This window comes from Leptonychotes weddellii, chromosome 3 (genome assembly GCF_054177405.1).
Source record: "Leptonychotes weddellii isolate Sample4059 chromosome 3, ASM5417740v2, whole genome shotgun sequence".
NCBI lineage: Eukaryota > Metazoa > Chordata > Mammalia > Carnivora > Phocidae > Leptonychotes > Leptonychotes weddellii.
The window spans coordinates 6,597,067-6,609,088 of NC_138371.1; the positions used below are offsets into that span (position 1 = coordinate 6,597,067).

Consider the following 12,022-nt stretch of genomic DNA (forward strand, 5'->3'; position numbering starts at 1 on the left):
AAGGCTGCCCATGTGATAAACATCTTGACCTGCGGGATGTCTACAGAAGTCAGCTGAAGGGCTTCAAGAGAGAGCCTTTGCTTCCTGATGAGAGCGCTCAGAATGACTGGCTCCTTTCCTGCCTTAAACACAGATGTGAAGTGCGGATCTGTGGCAGTCAGCTTGCGCCCTGGGGCAACAAGCATGAGGACAGAGCCAACATGCTAAGGAGGGAGGGCTGGGCAGAGAGCCCAGAGCCCGGGTCTCTAATAGCTTTGTGGGACAGCTGAGCCAATGTGGCAACTGCTGCCTCTCGGTCTTATGCAACAAAGAGGAAGCCTTACTGGTTTGCAGTCAAATGCTCTACCCCTGAGCTATACCCCCAACCTTGCTGGTTTGAACCACGGTTCTTTGGGTTTCTGTTCCTTGCAGCCCAGTGCATCCCTCACAGATTCATCACTTTTTTTTTTTTAAGGATTTTATTTATTTATTTGACAGAGAGAGAAATAGAGAGAGCAGGAACACAAGCAGGGGGAGTGGGAGAGGGAGAAGCAGGCTTCCTGCTGAGCAGGGAGTCCGATGCGGGGCTCGATCCCAGGACCCTGGGCTCATGACCTGAGCCGAAGGCAGACGCTTAACGACTGAGCCACCCAGGCGCCCCGATTCATCACTTTTTGGAGGAGAGTGAGTAGCCCTGATGGCCTGGGGAGAGTGCGTAGGGACACCCTGTAGCTTCACAGGAAGCTGGCCCCTTGTGGGTGTGACTTCCCCGGGGAGAGTTCCACGTCCCACCCAGAGTGGGGACCAGCGCTGACAGCACCCTGGGGCTGCAGTGCTGGAGGAATGTGTGCTGTTGGGGGTCCTGCTGGGACCCTGGGAAACTGTGCACGGGGTACTCTTGGCCGGGTGTGGCATTTTGGGGTTGTCTTCTTGGGGAAAGTTCACGGCCACCTGAGCAGGGCCTGACACCAGAGGATTCAGCTGGAGGTTGCCAACAGTGCCATCATGTGGCAGAGAGAAGCAAGGACAGCGGCTGAGGGATCTGATTCAGGGCCTCTCTTGGTGCTGGAGTTGGGGACCCTCTCATAGAGGATAATTGCAGGGAGGTCCTGGACTTCCTGCTCATGCCATGGGTGTAAGTCCAAGCTCCTTTCCCTATTCAGAAGGAAAAAAATTTAAAGATCTGTACCTCGAATCTGTGCACGGTTCATATTGGAAGTCAGAAGTAACTAGGGGATCAGTTTTGCCCTTAAGAGGTTTGTCTTTTTCTGGGCACTGGGTTCCCCGGTGGCGGTGGGCCCAACTTCTAGTACTAATGAATAAAAGTTTTTATAGTCAAGTAAAAAGAAAAGAGGTTTGTCTTTTGTTCATTTCCATTGAAAGACTAAAAATCTCACCTTTTGTGTACCTGAGCTAATGAGGTCACCAATTCCCTCTGAGGGAAATGGGTTGAGCTGTGAAAACCTTAAGTGTGTACGTCAAGGGGGAGAATAATTGGGTCCTCTGTGTTTGCTCCCATGTGCCCTCAGACCCCCTGCCAGCCTCGGACGCAGGAGATCACAGGCCCACAACTGAGGAATGAGCTAAATAACCACCCTTAAGTTTGCAGGACATGAACCATAAGAGACTCTTAATCATAGGAAACAAACTGAAGGTTGCTGGAGGGAAGCGGGGTGGAGGGATGGGGTAACTGGGTGATGGACACTGGGGAGGGCATGTGTTGTAATGAGCACTGGGTATTATATAAGACTGATGAATCACAGACCTGTGCCCCTGAAACAAATAATACATTACATGTTAATTAATTGAATTTAAATAAATTTTAAAAATTGCAAGATATGTGTAAAGACCTTTATGCCAACTAGCACATTCGATTTTCACAACACCTCACAAACGGGACTTACACATTTGGTTGATGAGAAAACAGAACCTAAGAGATGACAGTGGTTCACCCCAGATCACCCTCTGGTGTAACAAAGCACCCCACAACTTTGTCTCTTAAAGCAACAAACATATGCTATCCCATGCAGTTTCTGAGGGTCAGGAATCCAGGAGCAGCTTAGCTGGGTGGCTCTGGCTCAAGAACTCATGGGGCTGCACCCAAGATGTTGACCAGGGTCATGATCTCATCTGAAGGCCCCACCGGGGCTGGAGGATCTGCTTCCAAGCTCACTCATGGGGCTGCAGGCAGAGGGCTTCCGGTCCTTGCCAGGTGGGCCTCTCCACAGGACTGCTCCCCATGACAGCTGGCTTCCCCAAAGTGAGAGATCCAGCTGAAAGCAAGAGCGATGGAGTGGGATCCAGGGAGGTGCTGCAATGTCTTATAGAGCCTAATCTCAAAAGCGACACACTGTCACTTTCGCCTCATTCTAAAATTGTCGGTCACACAGACCAAACCTGGTGCGGTGTGGGAGTGGGCTACACAGGGTGTGAATACCAGGAGGTGGGGATTGCTGGGGCCAGCTTGGAGGTAGGCTACCATGTCTCCCAACATCTGTGGCCTCTGCCTTTGGCCCTTCAGATAGAATTGTTGGGGGCTCCCTTTGGGGTACTGTTGTCAAATTTAGCAAATAAAAATACAGGATGCTGGGGTACCTGGGTGGCTCAGTCGGTTGAGCATCTTCATTTCAGCTCAGGTCATGATCTCAGGGTTGTGAGATTGAGCCCCCATTGGGCTCTGTGCTGGGTGTGGAGATTGCTTAAGATTTTTCTCTGCCCCGCCCCCCCAAAACAAAACAAAACAGGATGCCCAGTTAAGTTTGAATTTCAGATAAACAATGAATAATTTGTCAGTAAAAGTATGTCCCAAATATTGTATGGGAACCCTACTTTGGGGAGGAGAATAGTTGCCCAAGAGGGGACACTCCTTGGGGGAGGGCTGAGTTCTGGGGCTCTAGGATTGCTCACGTGACCTGAGATTGAGAAGCTCACCTTTGGCCTTTGTGGGTGTTGAGCCTGGCCCTTCCACCCCAGGAAGGTCATGGCTTCCCCGAGGGACCCAGACAGAGTCACCAAGGCAGAAAGTGCTGGGGAAGGCCATTTTGCAACCCTGGTGCTCCCACCCCTGCTGAAAGCCTCTTTCCTTAAGAGGGAGGTTTCCCCACTTCAACCCCAGGTGGGGCCTCAGAAGCCCAAGGCTGAGGGGTTGTTGAGAGGAGGGTGGCTGGAGGAACAGGAAAGTGGGGGCACAGGATCCCACCCGCTCTACCCCCACCTAGGGGAGAGGAGGCTAGAAGAGGCCTCTGCCTTTCTGACTCCTCACAAAGGGGTCCCAGCCTGAGTGGCATCCTTCCTGGCCCCTGAGCCAGCCCCCTTTCCTCCCCAAATTGTCCTGCTCTGCAACCCCAGCCGATGTCCACTCTCAGACCTCCTCGGTGGCCCCTGTCTTTAGCTGCAGAGGACCTGCGGGTGAGGAGCGGGGCTTCCCCCTTCCTTAATCGCAGGAATCCTGCCCCAGCCTTGCAGGACCAGCTGGACTCAAGCCTCAGGGCCAGAAGGTCGTCTCCCCAGGAGGGCCTTGTCCTCTCTCAGACATCCCTGTCCACACTGCCCCCCCACCCCCCACCTGGCTCATCCCTGTAAGGTCAAAGGCTCCACCCGATGCTGCCTGGGAGCTGGGCCAGCAGGACAGGGCAGACCTGTTCTAGATGAAGCGCTTGTCCTGCTCGTGGTAGGAGAAGGGGTCCCCGGGGAAGGGCTGAGGTGGAGGCTGGTTGTAGGCGCCCTGAAGGAAGATCCAGGCCGTGCCCACAACCATGATTGGTGTCACCACAAACAGGCAGAGTCGGTCCACTGTGCGGGCCACTCGGTTCCAGCAGTCCTTCTCCTGGGAGCAGGGGGGCAGAGACAGTGGGGTGAGGAAGGCTCATAAACTGCGGGCCCACGCCCCAAGCTGGGGGCCCAATGACAGAGACATGGCTTTGGTGTATCTGTGTGGGTTACCCCAGGCTTGCAGCAGATGGGACATGCTGGTGTGTCCCCCCTGAAGCCGGGGTCTCTGTCCAGGAGACCAAGAGTGGAGTCACAGCCTCGCTCCTCACCCTGCTGCGGGGCTCCAGGGTGCGAAGAAGCGCTGAGGTGCCAGGAGTCGCCCTCAGGGGGCTGAGGAAGGTTACATCGTCCCCTCTCCTTCCTCTTCACCCCTCCCAGCCTCTCAACGCTGTGCTGGCCCATATGTGAATGGAAAATGGGACCTCTTTCTCAAGAGAGAAGTTTTTAAAGTAAAAGTCGTGTAATATTGAACAACCACCTAAGGCTGCCTTTTAAATGTGTGCTTATGTCTGGAGTATCAGACTTGGAGTGGAGCAGGGACAGAAGATGATTGGGCGTGGCGACAAAGAAGGGACCCTAGGGGGCTACGCCCGAGTGTATGCTGTGGGCGGTGAGCTGCCAGGGCGTTCTAGGTAGGGGCTCTGCCTCCCAGAAGGCCTGGGGGTCTGCACCCACCGTGAACACCTTCATCTCAGTGGGTACGTGTCTCTGAGGGAAACGGAGTCCCTGAAGACAGGATGCACCCTAAGCGTAGGCTACGCTGTGGCTACTCACCTCGTTGTAATTGTTCTGGTCCCTCATGTGGCCGACGATGAAGTTGGCCCCATCCACGGCTGGCTTCAGCTCACTGAAGAGCTCCTGCTGGGCTTGCTCAGAGCCTGCTGGGGGCGGGCCTGTGGGGACCGGGCCTGAGGTGGGCATGAGGCCTGCCCCACAGCCCGCCTCCCACGGATGGGCCGCACTCCCAAGCGCCCCCGGGACCCACGTGAAGTGGTGAGGCGCCGGGCCAGCCCATGCCGCTCAGACTGCTTCTCAAACATGAGGTCACTTCGGGACTTGAGCAAGAAGTACTCCTCGGCCTTAGAAATGTAGCCCAGGGAGCTGCTCCTCCGGACGAGAGCCCCTGGGCTGGGCCCATCCTCGGCTGGGCGGGACATGTGTAGGAGTTCGGGCAGGGTCTCCAGGAAGAGCTGCAGCAGGTCAGGGGGACACAGGAAGGCTATTTTAGAGACATGGGTCACCTTCACACATCGGAACGTCTGTGACTCCATTCCTGGCTGCCACAAAGTACTCCGGAGTCTCACGCTGTCACCGATTCCCCCGATCCCCTACTGATGGACGCCTGGCTTGCTTCCAACTCTCCCTCATCACTCACCGCACAAAGCAGAACTCATTTGTTCAAAATGAATTATATATGAAAAACAAAAAAGTAAGAACAAGGCCCCAAATGCTGAGCGCTCTTCTTCAAATGCTAAAGACCAAACAGGTTGCTAAAACACCCTCAGTCGTCCCAGAACAGCAAGGACACCCCCTCCTGGGCATGCAGTCCCCACATTCCTCGCCTTCCTTTTAATGGGGGTAGAGCAAACATACAGTAGAACGAGCAGCCCTGGAGTGTAGAGCTAGATGAGTTTCTACAGGTGCATTCAACTTGTAAACACCCCCCAGAGGAGATCTCCAACACAGTCCCCAAAGGGTCCCTTGTGCCTCCTCCCATCACTTCCTACCCACCCCCAGGGGGAACCACCATCCTGATTTCTATCGCTAAAGGCTGGTTTTCCCTGTCCTTGAACTTCATGAAGAGGAGACTGTGCAGCCTGTGGTCTTTTGTGTCTGGCTCCTTTCGCGTAACAGCGCACAGGGAGAGTCGTTCGCGCGGCGTGGGTAACAGCACGTGGCGCTTCGGCCACGCACGGTGGCGGTTCCCCTCACAAGCATGCCGTGGGGTCCTTCCCTGCCCTCCTGTAGAGGGACAGCCCGACCGTCTCCAGCTGTTGGCCAAGAGCCCTCACCTTCTTGACCCCCTCGGACAGCACGTGGGTGCTGGGTGTGCGAAAGTGAATGTTGAGTACGATGACACAGATCACCACGACCATGGTCACCAGCACCATGCCGAAGAGCAGGAACCTGTAGGCACACGCTCAGCCTGGAGTCCTCGGGGCAGGGCAGGCTGGGGCGAGGCGGGGCGGGGCGGGGCGGGAGAGGCGTGGCGTGGCGTAAGCGTCACTCACTTGCCGATGAGGGGGATGGCCATGGACGTGGCGGGCAGCCGCTTGGAGATGAGCAGCAGGAAGACAGACTGAGCCAGGAGCACTGAGATGGCCATTGACGTCTTCTCGCCACCTGGGGGAACCCCGGACTTAGCTGCTACCTCTGGCCTTGGGCCCAGGCGGTCCCACTGCGGCCCCTGCACCACTGTTCACAAAGCCACGGTGGTACCCTGATTAACATCGTGGGCTACGGAGCTAGAGCACGTGGGTTCAAATCCCGGCTCTGCCACTTACTGGCTGGGTGACCTTAGGCAAGTAGCCTAACCTCTCTGTGCCTCGGTTTTCACAACTGCGAAAGGTTGTGAGGTCCAAGCGAGAGAGTGAGTTAACGTTAAACGCTCATCACGCTGCCTGGCACCGGGCAAGTGCTCAGTGATCACCAGCTATCACCGTTAGCCAGCTCACTGCCACTCAAACCTCCAAAAATCACAGGTCTGCGTGCGTCCCCAGGGCATCCTCAGAGCACCCATATTTCCCCAACTCCTAGTCCTCCACTCAGAGACCCCAGCCTGGCACCGCCCAGCTCCTCCCCCCCGAGCCCCTGAGCATGCTGCGGTGGCCGCTGGGGTCACGGGCCCACAGCCCTCCACCCCCGCCCCGGGGCCCCTTCTCTACCTGGAAGCTGCCTCCTGACCCATCTCTGGCTCAGGCACGGCCTCTTCCAGGAAAGCTTCCCCCGTTTTACTACCCCTCGGGCCATGCTCCCAGCCCTGCCGATTCCACAGTCTCGGCCAGCAGCAGAGGCTGGATCGCATTTGTCCCTGGGACTCACTGTGCCTTGCTTCTAGTAAATACTCTGAAACTATTGTGAAACCAAGTGAGCACAGATTACACGTGCGCTTCTAGAACCAGCGTCAACTGCACGCCTCCACGCCTGGCTTCCTAGAGATCCCGTTATCCACCCACTGGTTCACAGTGGATGGCCTGTGTGTGAGGCCCATGGTCACACATGGTGACCAGGACAGACCTGATCTCTGCTCTGACAGAGGGACAGTCTCATGGTTCTCCCTCTCTAGGGAACTTCCTTGGGAAGCCCCACTGTGGGAAGCAGAAGCAGGGTCCAAGAGGGATGGACCCCCACCCCCAGGGGCCCTGTCCATTTGGAGATGTCGGACAGGGTCACGAAACCTTCCCCTTGGCTGGCTACATGCCCGTCATGCCTGAATCCCTGGGCAGGGAGCCCCGGGAGTGGTGACCCCCTTGTGTCTCCCAGGAGGAAGTGAGGGGAGGGCTGGGGAGGCCGATGCTCAGACGCCCTCAGGGACAGGGAGAGACTGCCCCAGGTGGCCAGGGAGCTGGGCCAGGCTCTGAGGCTCACAGTCAGCCGGCAGGTAGAAGACCAGGTTGATCATGAAGGAGATGAGCACGCAGGGCACCAGGATGTTGATGATGTAGAAGAGCGGCTTGCGGCGGATGATGAGGTAGAAGGTGACGTCCTGGTGGCCAGGAGTGTCCAGTGGGACGCTGGGGTCCACGTTGATCCTGGCTGGCCGGTGCACTATCTCCCATTCCCCGTTCTCTGAGGGTGGCAGAAGGGCACCCTGGTGTCAGGTCAGACAAAGGGGTTGGGGGGCAGGACTGGGGGCTGGGGGGAGTGAGCCAGCCTGAGGGGCATGCAGAGGAGGGTTAGGGTTCTGTTTGTGGGTATCTTTCCCTGGGGGGGTTGGGATGGAGGTTTCAATCTGCAAGGGGGAAATTCTCCTCTGGAAGTGTTTTTTGTTTGTTTGTTTATTTGTTTTTGTTCTTGGAAAATATTGAAGTGGTTCAAATAAGAAGTCTTAGAGATAGTGACAGTGGGGGGATAAGATCAACCCCCCCCTTGGGGTGCCTGGGTGGCTCAGTCGATAAGCATCTGCCTTCGGCTCAGGTCATGATCCCAGGGTCCTGGGATCGAGCCCCGCATCGGGCTCCCTGCGCAGTGGGAAGCCTGCTTCTCCCTCTCCCACTCCCCCTGCTTGTGTTCCTGCTCTCACTCTCTTTCTGTCAAATAAATAAAATCTTAAATAAAAAAAAAAAGATCAACCCCTCCCCCTCCACGCCCCAGCGATGTAGCAGCCTTGGGACCAGTGTGATGTAGGTCTTCTCTGATGGACAGGGGCATGTGGTGGGGGCCCCATAGCAGATCTGGGCCCGGTCATAGATAGGGGCGGGGGGTGTTGGTAGGGGGCAACACACACAACATTAGGATGCCCGCTAAAGCCGCAACCACACCCCTGCGCTTACTGGGAACAAAAGACTAACTACCCCTCTCATCTGTCAGCCACATCCATCCCCAGGGACCCTGTCCAGACCCAGGAGGGTCTTCTGGCCTGGGCAGCGGAAGGAGTGGGACACTGGGCCTGTCTGTCTCTGCCTTTGGGACACAATCCCCTCCGGCTGGACTTCTTTTCCTTTCAATGTGCTAGAACTGTGCCGGTAATATGTCTGTGTGTGTTTCTCTGTGGGTCAGCGTGTGTCTGTCCATCGGTGTCTCTGTGTCAGTCTGTGTGCCTGTAGGTCCACGTTCCAGGTGTGTGTGTGCACACGTGCGTCTCTGGGAGGGGTGTCGGTGTGACCGTGTCCATGGGTGTGTGTCTGGGGGCTGCCCACCCACAGCCGCTATTCCCAGCACCTGTGAAGCCCTCAGGGTCGATGATGATCCATTCCACGGGATAGAAGCGGCCCTCTTCTTCCTCCTGCTTCAGACTCAGGGTGATCTCCTTGGCTGTGTACTTGAGGGAACTGGGGAGGGCAGTGGGTAGAGGGTGGTCCTCAGCCATTGGCTGCGGCCACTGATGGCGGGGGATGGGGGAAGGGTAGTGGAGAAGGTTTGTGGTGAGAGGGGCTGTTGTGGGTGTGGGGAGCTCTGATCGGGACAGAGCAGGGGCCTCTGCCTGAGAGTGCTTCATGCACCTCCCTCAGTCCTTGGCAGGGGTGAGGAGTGGCTGGAGAAGTGGGTGCACCTGAACTTGAGGGAGCAGTTCTGCCAGTCGAAGGGGAAGTAGGTGACGGAGATGGGGCAGGAAGAGCGGAAGATGGCGGGTGGCAGCCAGTACACATAGCCCGAGGGGTAGATGAGCACGTTGCAGGAGTAGGAAATCTGGAAGGAGCCGTCATTGCTGAGGGACAAGGACAAGGGGCCAACGTGAATGCCAGCCAGCTTGGAACTGGCAGGGTTGAGGGGTGGGGCAGAGCGGGGAGGGGATGCCAGGGAGGGCTACGGCTCAACTTGTTCTCCAGCACAATCTCTGGGAGCCACAGCATGTCAGAGGGCAGGCGCAGGACGCTGATATTTCCAAATTCTTCAGCATTCCACTGCAGCCGGCTGTCTGTCCAGCCCTGGAAGCCCAAAAGAGGTGTCAGCAGTAGGTTCGGCTGTTGCCCAGGCCCCCCGCTCTCCTCACTTCCCTGGGAAGTGGACAGGGTCTGGGAGCTGTGACAAAAGAGGTTTGGGGGAGTGGGTACAGAGTTAGGGCTCAGGTCTGTCATGTACAGCTGTGTAGAATGTACACTGCACAACCAAGGGAGCATATTTCCATTGTGGACATAGAAACCGTATGTCTGTATTATGAACTTCTGACAGGTGGCAGAAGAGTGTCTTCTAATAAAATCAGGACATTGTGACAATTTTCCCATACATGAAGAATCCCGATCTACCGGAAGTCTCTCACTGAGCTAGTACAAGGTGGTGGGAAGGGCAGCTGGGCCTGTGGATAGAAGCCAGTTCCTCCTGGAGGACAGGAGGATCCCCTCCTGGAGATGCTCAAGCAAAAGGGAGCACAGGGGAGCCTGGGCCCTGCACCCTCACCCCCCTCCCCCCAGCCCTGAGTGGGGTATTCTTACGTGCTCAATCCACACGTTAGTGGTGAGGGTCTCCTCAACTTCTTTCTGTAATCACACAAGACCGCTGTCCCCCAGGCCCCGCATGGTTCTTTCACCTACGCGCGTTCACCAGGCACCTGCTCCTAGCGGCCCCCCGGGGAAACCATGGCAATTGGCCTAACCCCTGTCACAAGCACTCACAGTCAGGAGGTGGTGGGCAGACCAAGGAGCAGGGACGGGATGGGCGTGGCCTCTGAAATGGGTCAGGGGTCTGATATGGACCACACCCCAGAGCTGAAGCTGGAGGGGAGGGGGCATCCGCCCGAGGCCTGTGGGCAGCATTGAGCATGGAGAATGCTGGAGCCTGCTTCCCCGGGAGGAGAGGAGCTACCATAGTCCCGCCTGGGGCCTTGGGCTTCCTCCCTGGCCATCCCAGTCTGGGAGACAGCCAGCCCGTAGGAAGCTGTCCCTGCCCTCCCGTCCCCAGCCCGACCACAGAGGGGCCTCTCACCAGGGAGATGAGGTTGGAGAGCGTGAGGGCCAGCGACACGTCCACACTCTCCCTTTGGTGTGCCACAGGCCGGAGCTCCTTGTTGTAGCCTTTCTCTTCAAACAGGTACCGAATAAGCCGCTCCTCCTCATTCAGGCCCCAGCTGCCTGGGGAGGGATAGGGACAGGGATGGGGTGCAGGGAGGGAGGGGCGGGAAGGGAGCTGCCCTGAAATCCTGCTGGGCCATGGCGCTGGGCTCAGCTGGGGGATCTAACCAGTCCGGCCCCTCCAGGGAGAAACGGCAGTGGGGGTGGGGGTTTGGGCCTGATGCTAAGGGAGGGAACACCGGGTAGGAGGGGTAAGAGGGAACCGTGCGGTAGGGGCCCTGGGTGCGAGCCCTGAGGGACCTTCAGGGCAGGGTGATGTCCACTCTTACCACACACAACCAGTACAATCAGCAGCCCCAGCGTTAACACTGGCCCCTCCATCCTGTCCCTCTGACTGGGTCTTGTGGTTGCCCCTCCAGTCTACAGGGCTAGGGAATGTGGGTGGGTAGGAGAGGGGACAGGTGCGGGGGAGGGGGGGGAGTGCAAAGGGAAGCGGCAGCCGGAAACGCAATCTGACACTTCTGGGCATGGCTGCGGGTAGAAAACCCAAGGCAGGTGGCGAGGGGGTGGGGATGGGGACTGGCCGCCAGGCAGGAGCCCAAGGACACGAGGCAAAGATCCCAGGCTGGAACTCCCCACAACTAGCAGTAGGGGTGGGGGCTGGGTAGAGGCACTGGACACTGGTCAGCCACGGGTAGGGGAGTGGTGACAGGTCAGCTGTTGCTATTTCTCGGGGGGGACAGACAAATATGGGGAAATGGGGGCTTAGCAGCCTCTCTCCAGTGTCTTTGTGACCTCTGCCAACAGCTTCTGGATGCTGGGCCCTGTCTGGCCTGTCTAATATCCACCCACCCAGTTCTCATCCCAAGAAAGCTCCAGAATTATCTCTGTAGATCATAAATAACGTTTATTAAAGCAGCTGTGATTTTCTGATGACGCATCTGGGAAGACACATGGACCCAGGCCCCCCACCCCACACACCCAGTCAACTGTGGCCATGACAGTTTGTCATCATAGGAGCCCCTTGGAGCGGTAGGTCCTGACCAGGGGTTGGGGGCCCAGACGTGGTTCATGGCCCCCTGGCTGGAGAAATCCGAGGACTGAGTGGGGGGTGCCCCTTCCTCCCCAGCCCCTGGCTCTGCCTTGCACCCATCTGGGGTCCCTCTGCCTCTGCTAGGGCGGCCAAGCGGAAGGCCTGCAGGGCCTGCACCAGCAACCGGGGGAGGCTGCGAGCCATTGTGGCTGGCTCTAGGCCTACCAGGCCGCCGAAGACCACGTGCTGGCCCCCCAAGCCTGCCCGCACCCAGGCTCGGAAGAGGCCAGTCAGCGTCTTGGAGCCCAGATCTGCCAGGACCTGCAGAAGGAGGAGGGAGCTCAGGGCCCCACAACCTGGCTCTTGGTCCCCCTCCTCCTGGCCCCCAGAAACTCTCACCCAGATCCACTTTCCCCCATAACTGCCAATCCTGCACACTTCCTGCTCACTTGGACACCCCCACATGCCCCTCCACTCACACTCCCCCCCACACCTTCACATCTACCCAGCACCCCAGCTTACATACAGCTGCCCTCCCTGCCCCTTTCCCCCAAGACACCCCCACCCCCAC

At 57.6% G+C, this 12,022-nt stretch overlaps 2 protein-coding genes across 5 annotated transcripts in view; both read right to left on the reverse strand.

Moving 5' to 3' along the window:
• Positions 1–499: 499 nt before the first annotated feature.
• Positions 500–10,829, reverse strand: CHRND (cholinergic receptor nicotinic delta subunit). Of its 4 annotated transcripts, none has more exons than XR_014143330.1 (13): positions 10,748–10,829; positions 10,333–10,478; positions 9,843–9,887; positions 9,229–9,338; positions 8,963–9,118; positions 8,632–8,741; positions 7,339–7,539; positions 5,982–6,093; positions 5,763–5,877; positions 4,736–4,940; positions 4,525–4,643; positions 2,575–3,805; positions 500–1,134 (listed from the first exon to the last, which is right to left on the reverse strand). XR_014143330.1 is itself a non-coding variant. In XM_006749983.3 (13 exons), the coding sequence occupies exons 1-12, from the start codon at positions 10,797–10,799 to the stop codon at positions 3,623–3,625; spliced, it is 1,554 nt and encodes a 517-aa protein (XP_006750046.1). In that variant the 5' UTR covers positions 10,800–10,829; the 3' UTR covers positions 1,754–2,252; positions 3,618–3,622. The 4 variants fall into 4 exon arrangements, 2 of the variants coding, with proteins under 2 accessions (XP_006750046.1, XP_081669513.1); XR_014143329.1 differs by lacking the exon at positions 500–1,134 and adding an exon at positions 1,754–2,252; XM_006749983.3 differs by lacking the exon at positions 500–1,134 and adding an exon at positions 1,754–2,252 and having other exon boundaries at positions 3,618–3,805.
• Positions 10,830–11,306: 477 nt separating this feature from the next.
• Positions 11,307–12,022, reverse strand: part of PRSS56 (serine protease 56) — a 4,578-nt gene continuing 3,862 nt past the window's right edge. Inside the window, exon 7 of the mRNA XM_081815295.1 lies at positions 11,307–11,829. Coding sequence (XP_081671421.1) covers positions 11,488–11,829 — 342 coding nt within the window. The 3' untranslated portion in view covers positions 11,307–11,487. The remainder of the gene's footprint in view (positions 11,830–12,022) is intronic.

Coding starts and splice junctions, on each gene's coding strand:
- CHRND (XM_006749983.3), bottom strand. CDS start 10,799: ATGGAGGGGCCAGTGTTAACGCTGGGGCTGCTGATTGTACTGGTTGTG. Junction 9,119..9,228: donor GAGATTGTGCTGGAGAACAA/GTTGAGCCGTAG, acceptor CTTGTCCCTCAG/CAATGACGGCTCCTTCCAGA. Junction 4,941..5,762: donor TGTCCGAGGGGGTCAAGAAG/GTGAGGGCTCTT, acceptor GACCTGCTGCAG/CTCTTCCTGGAGACCCTGCC.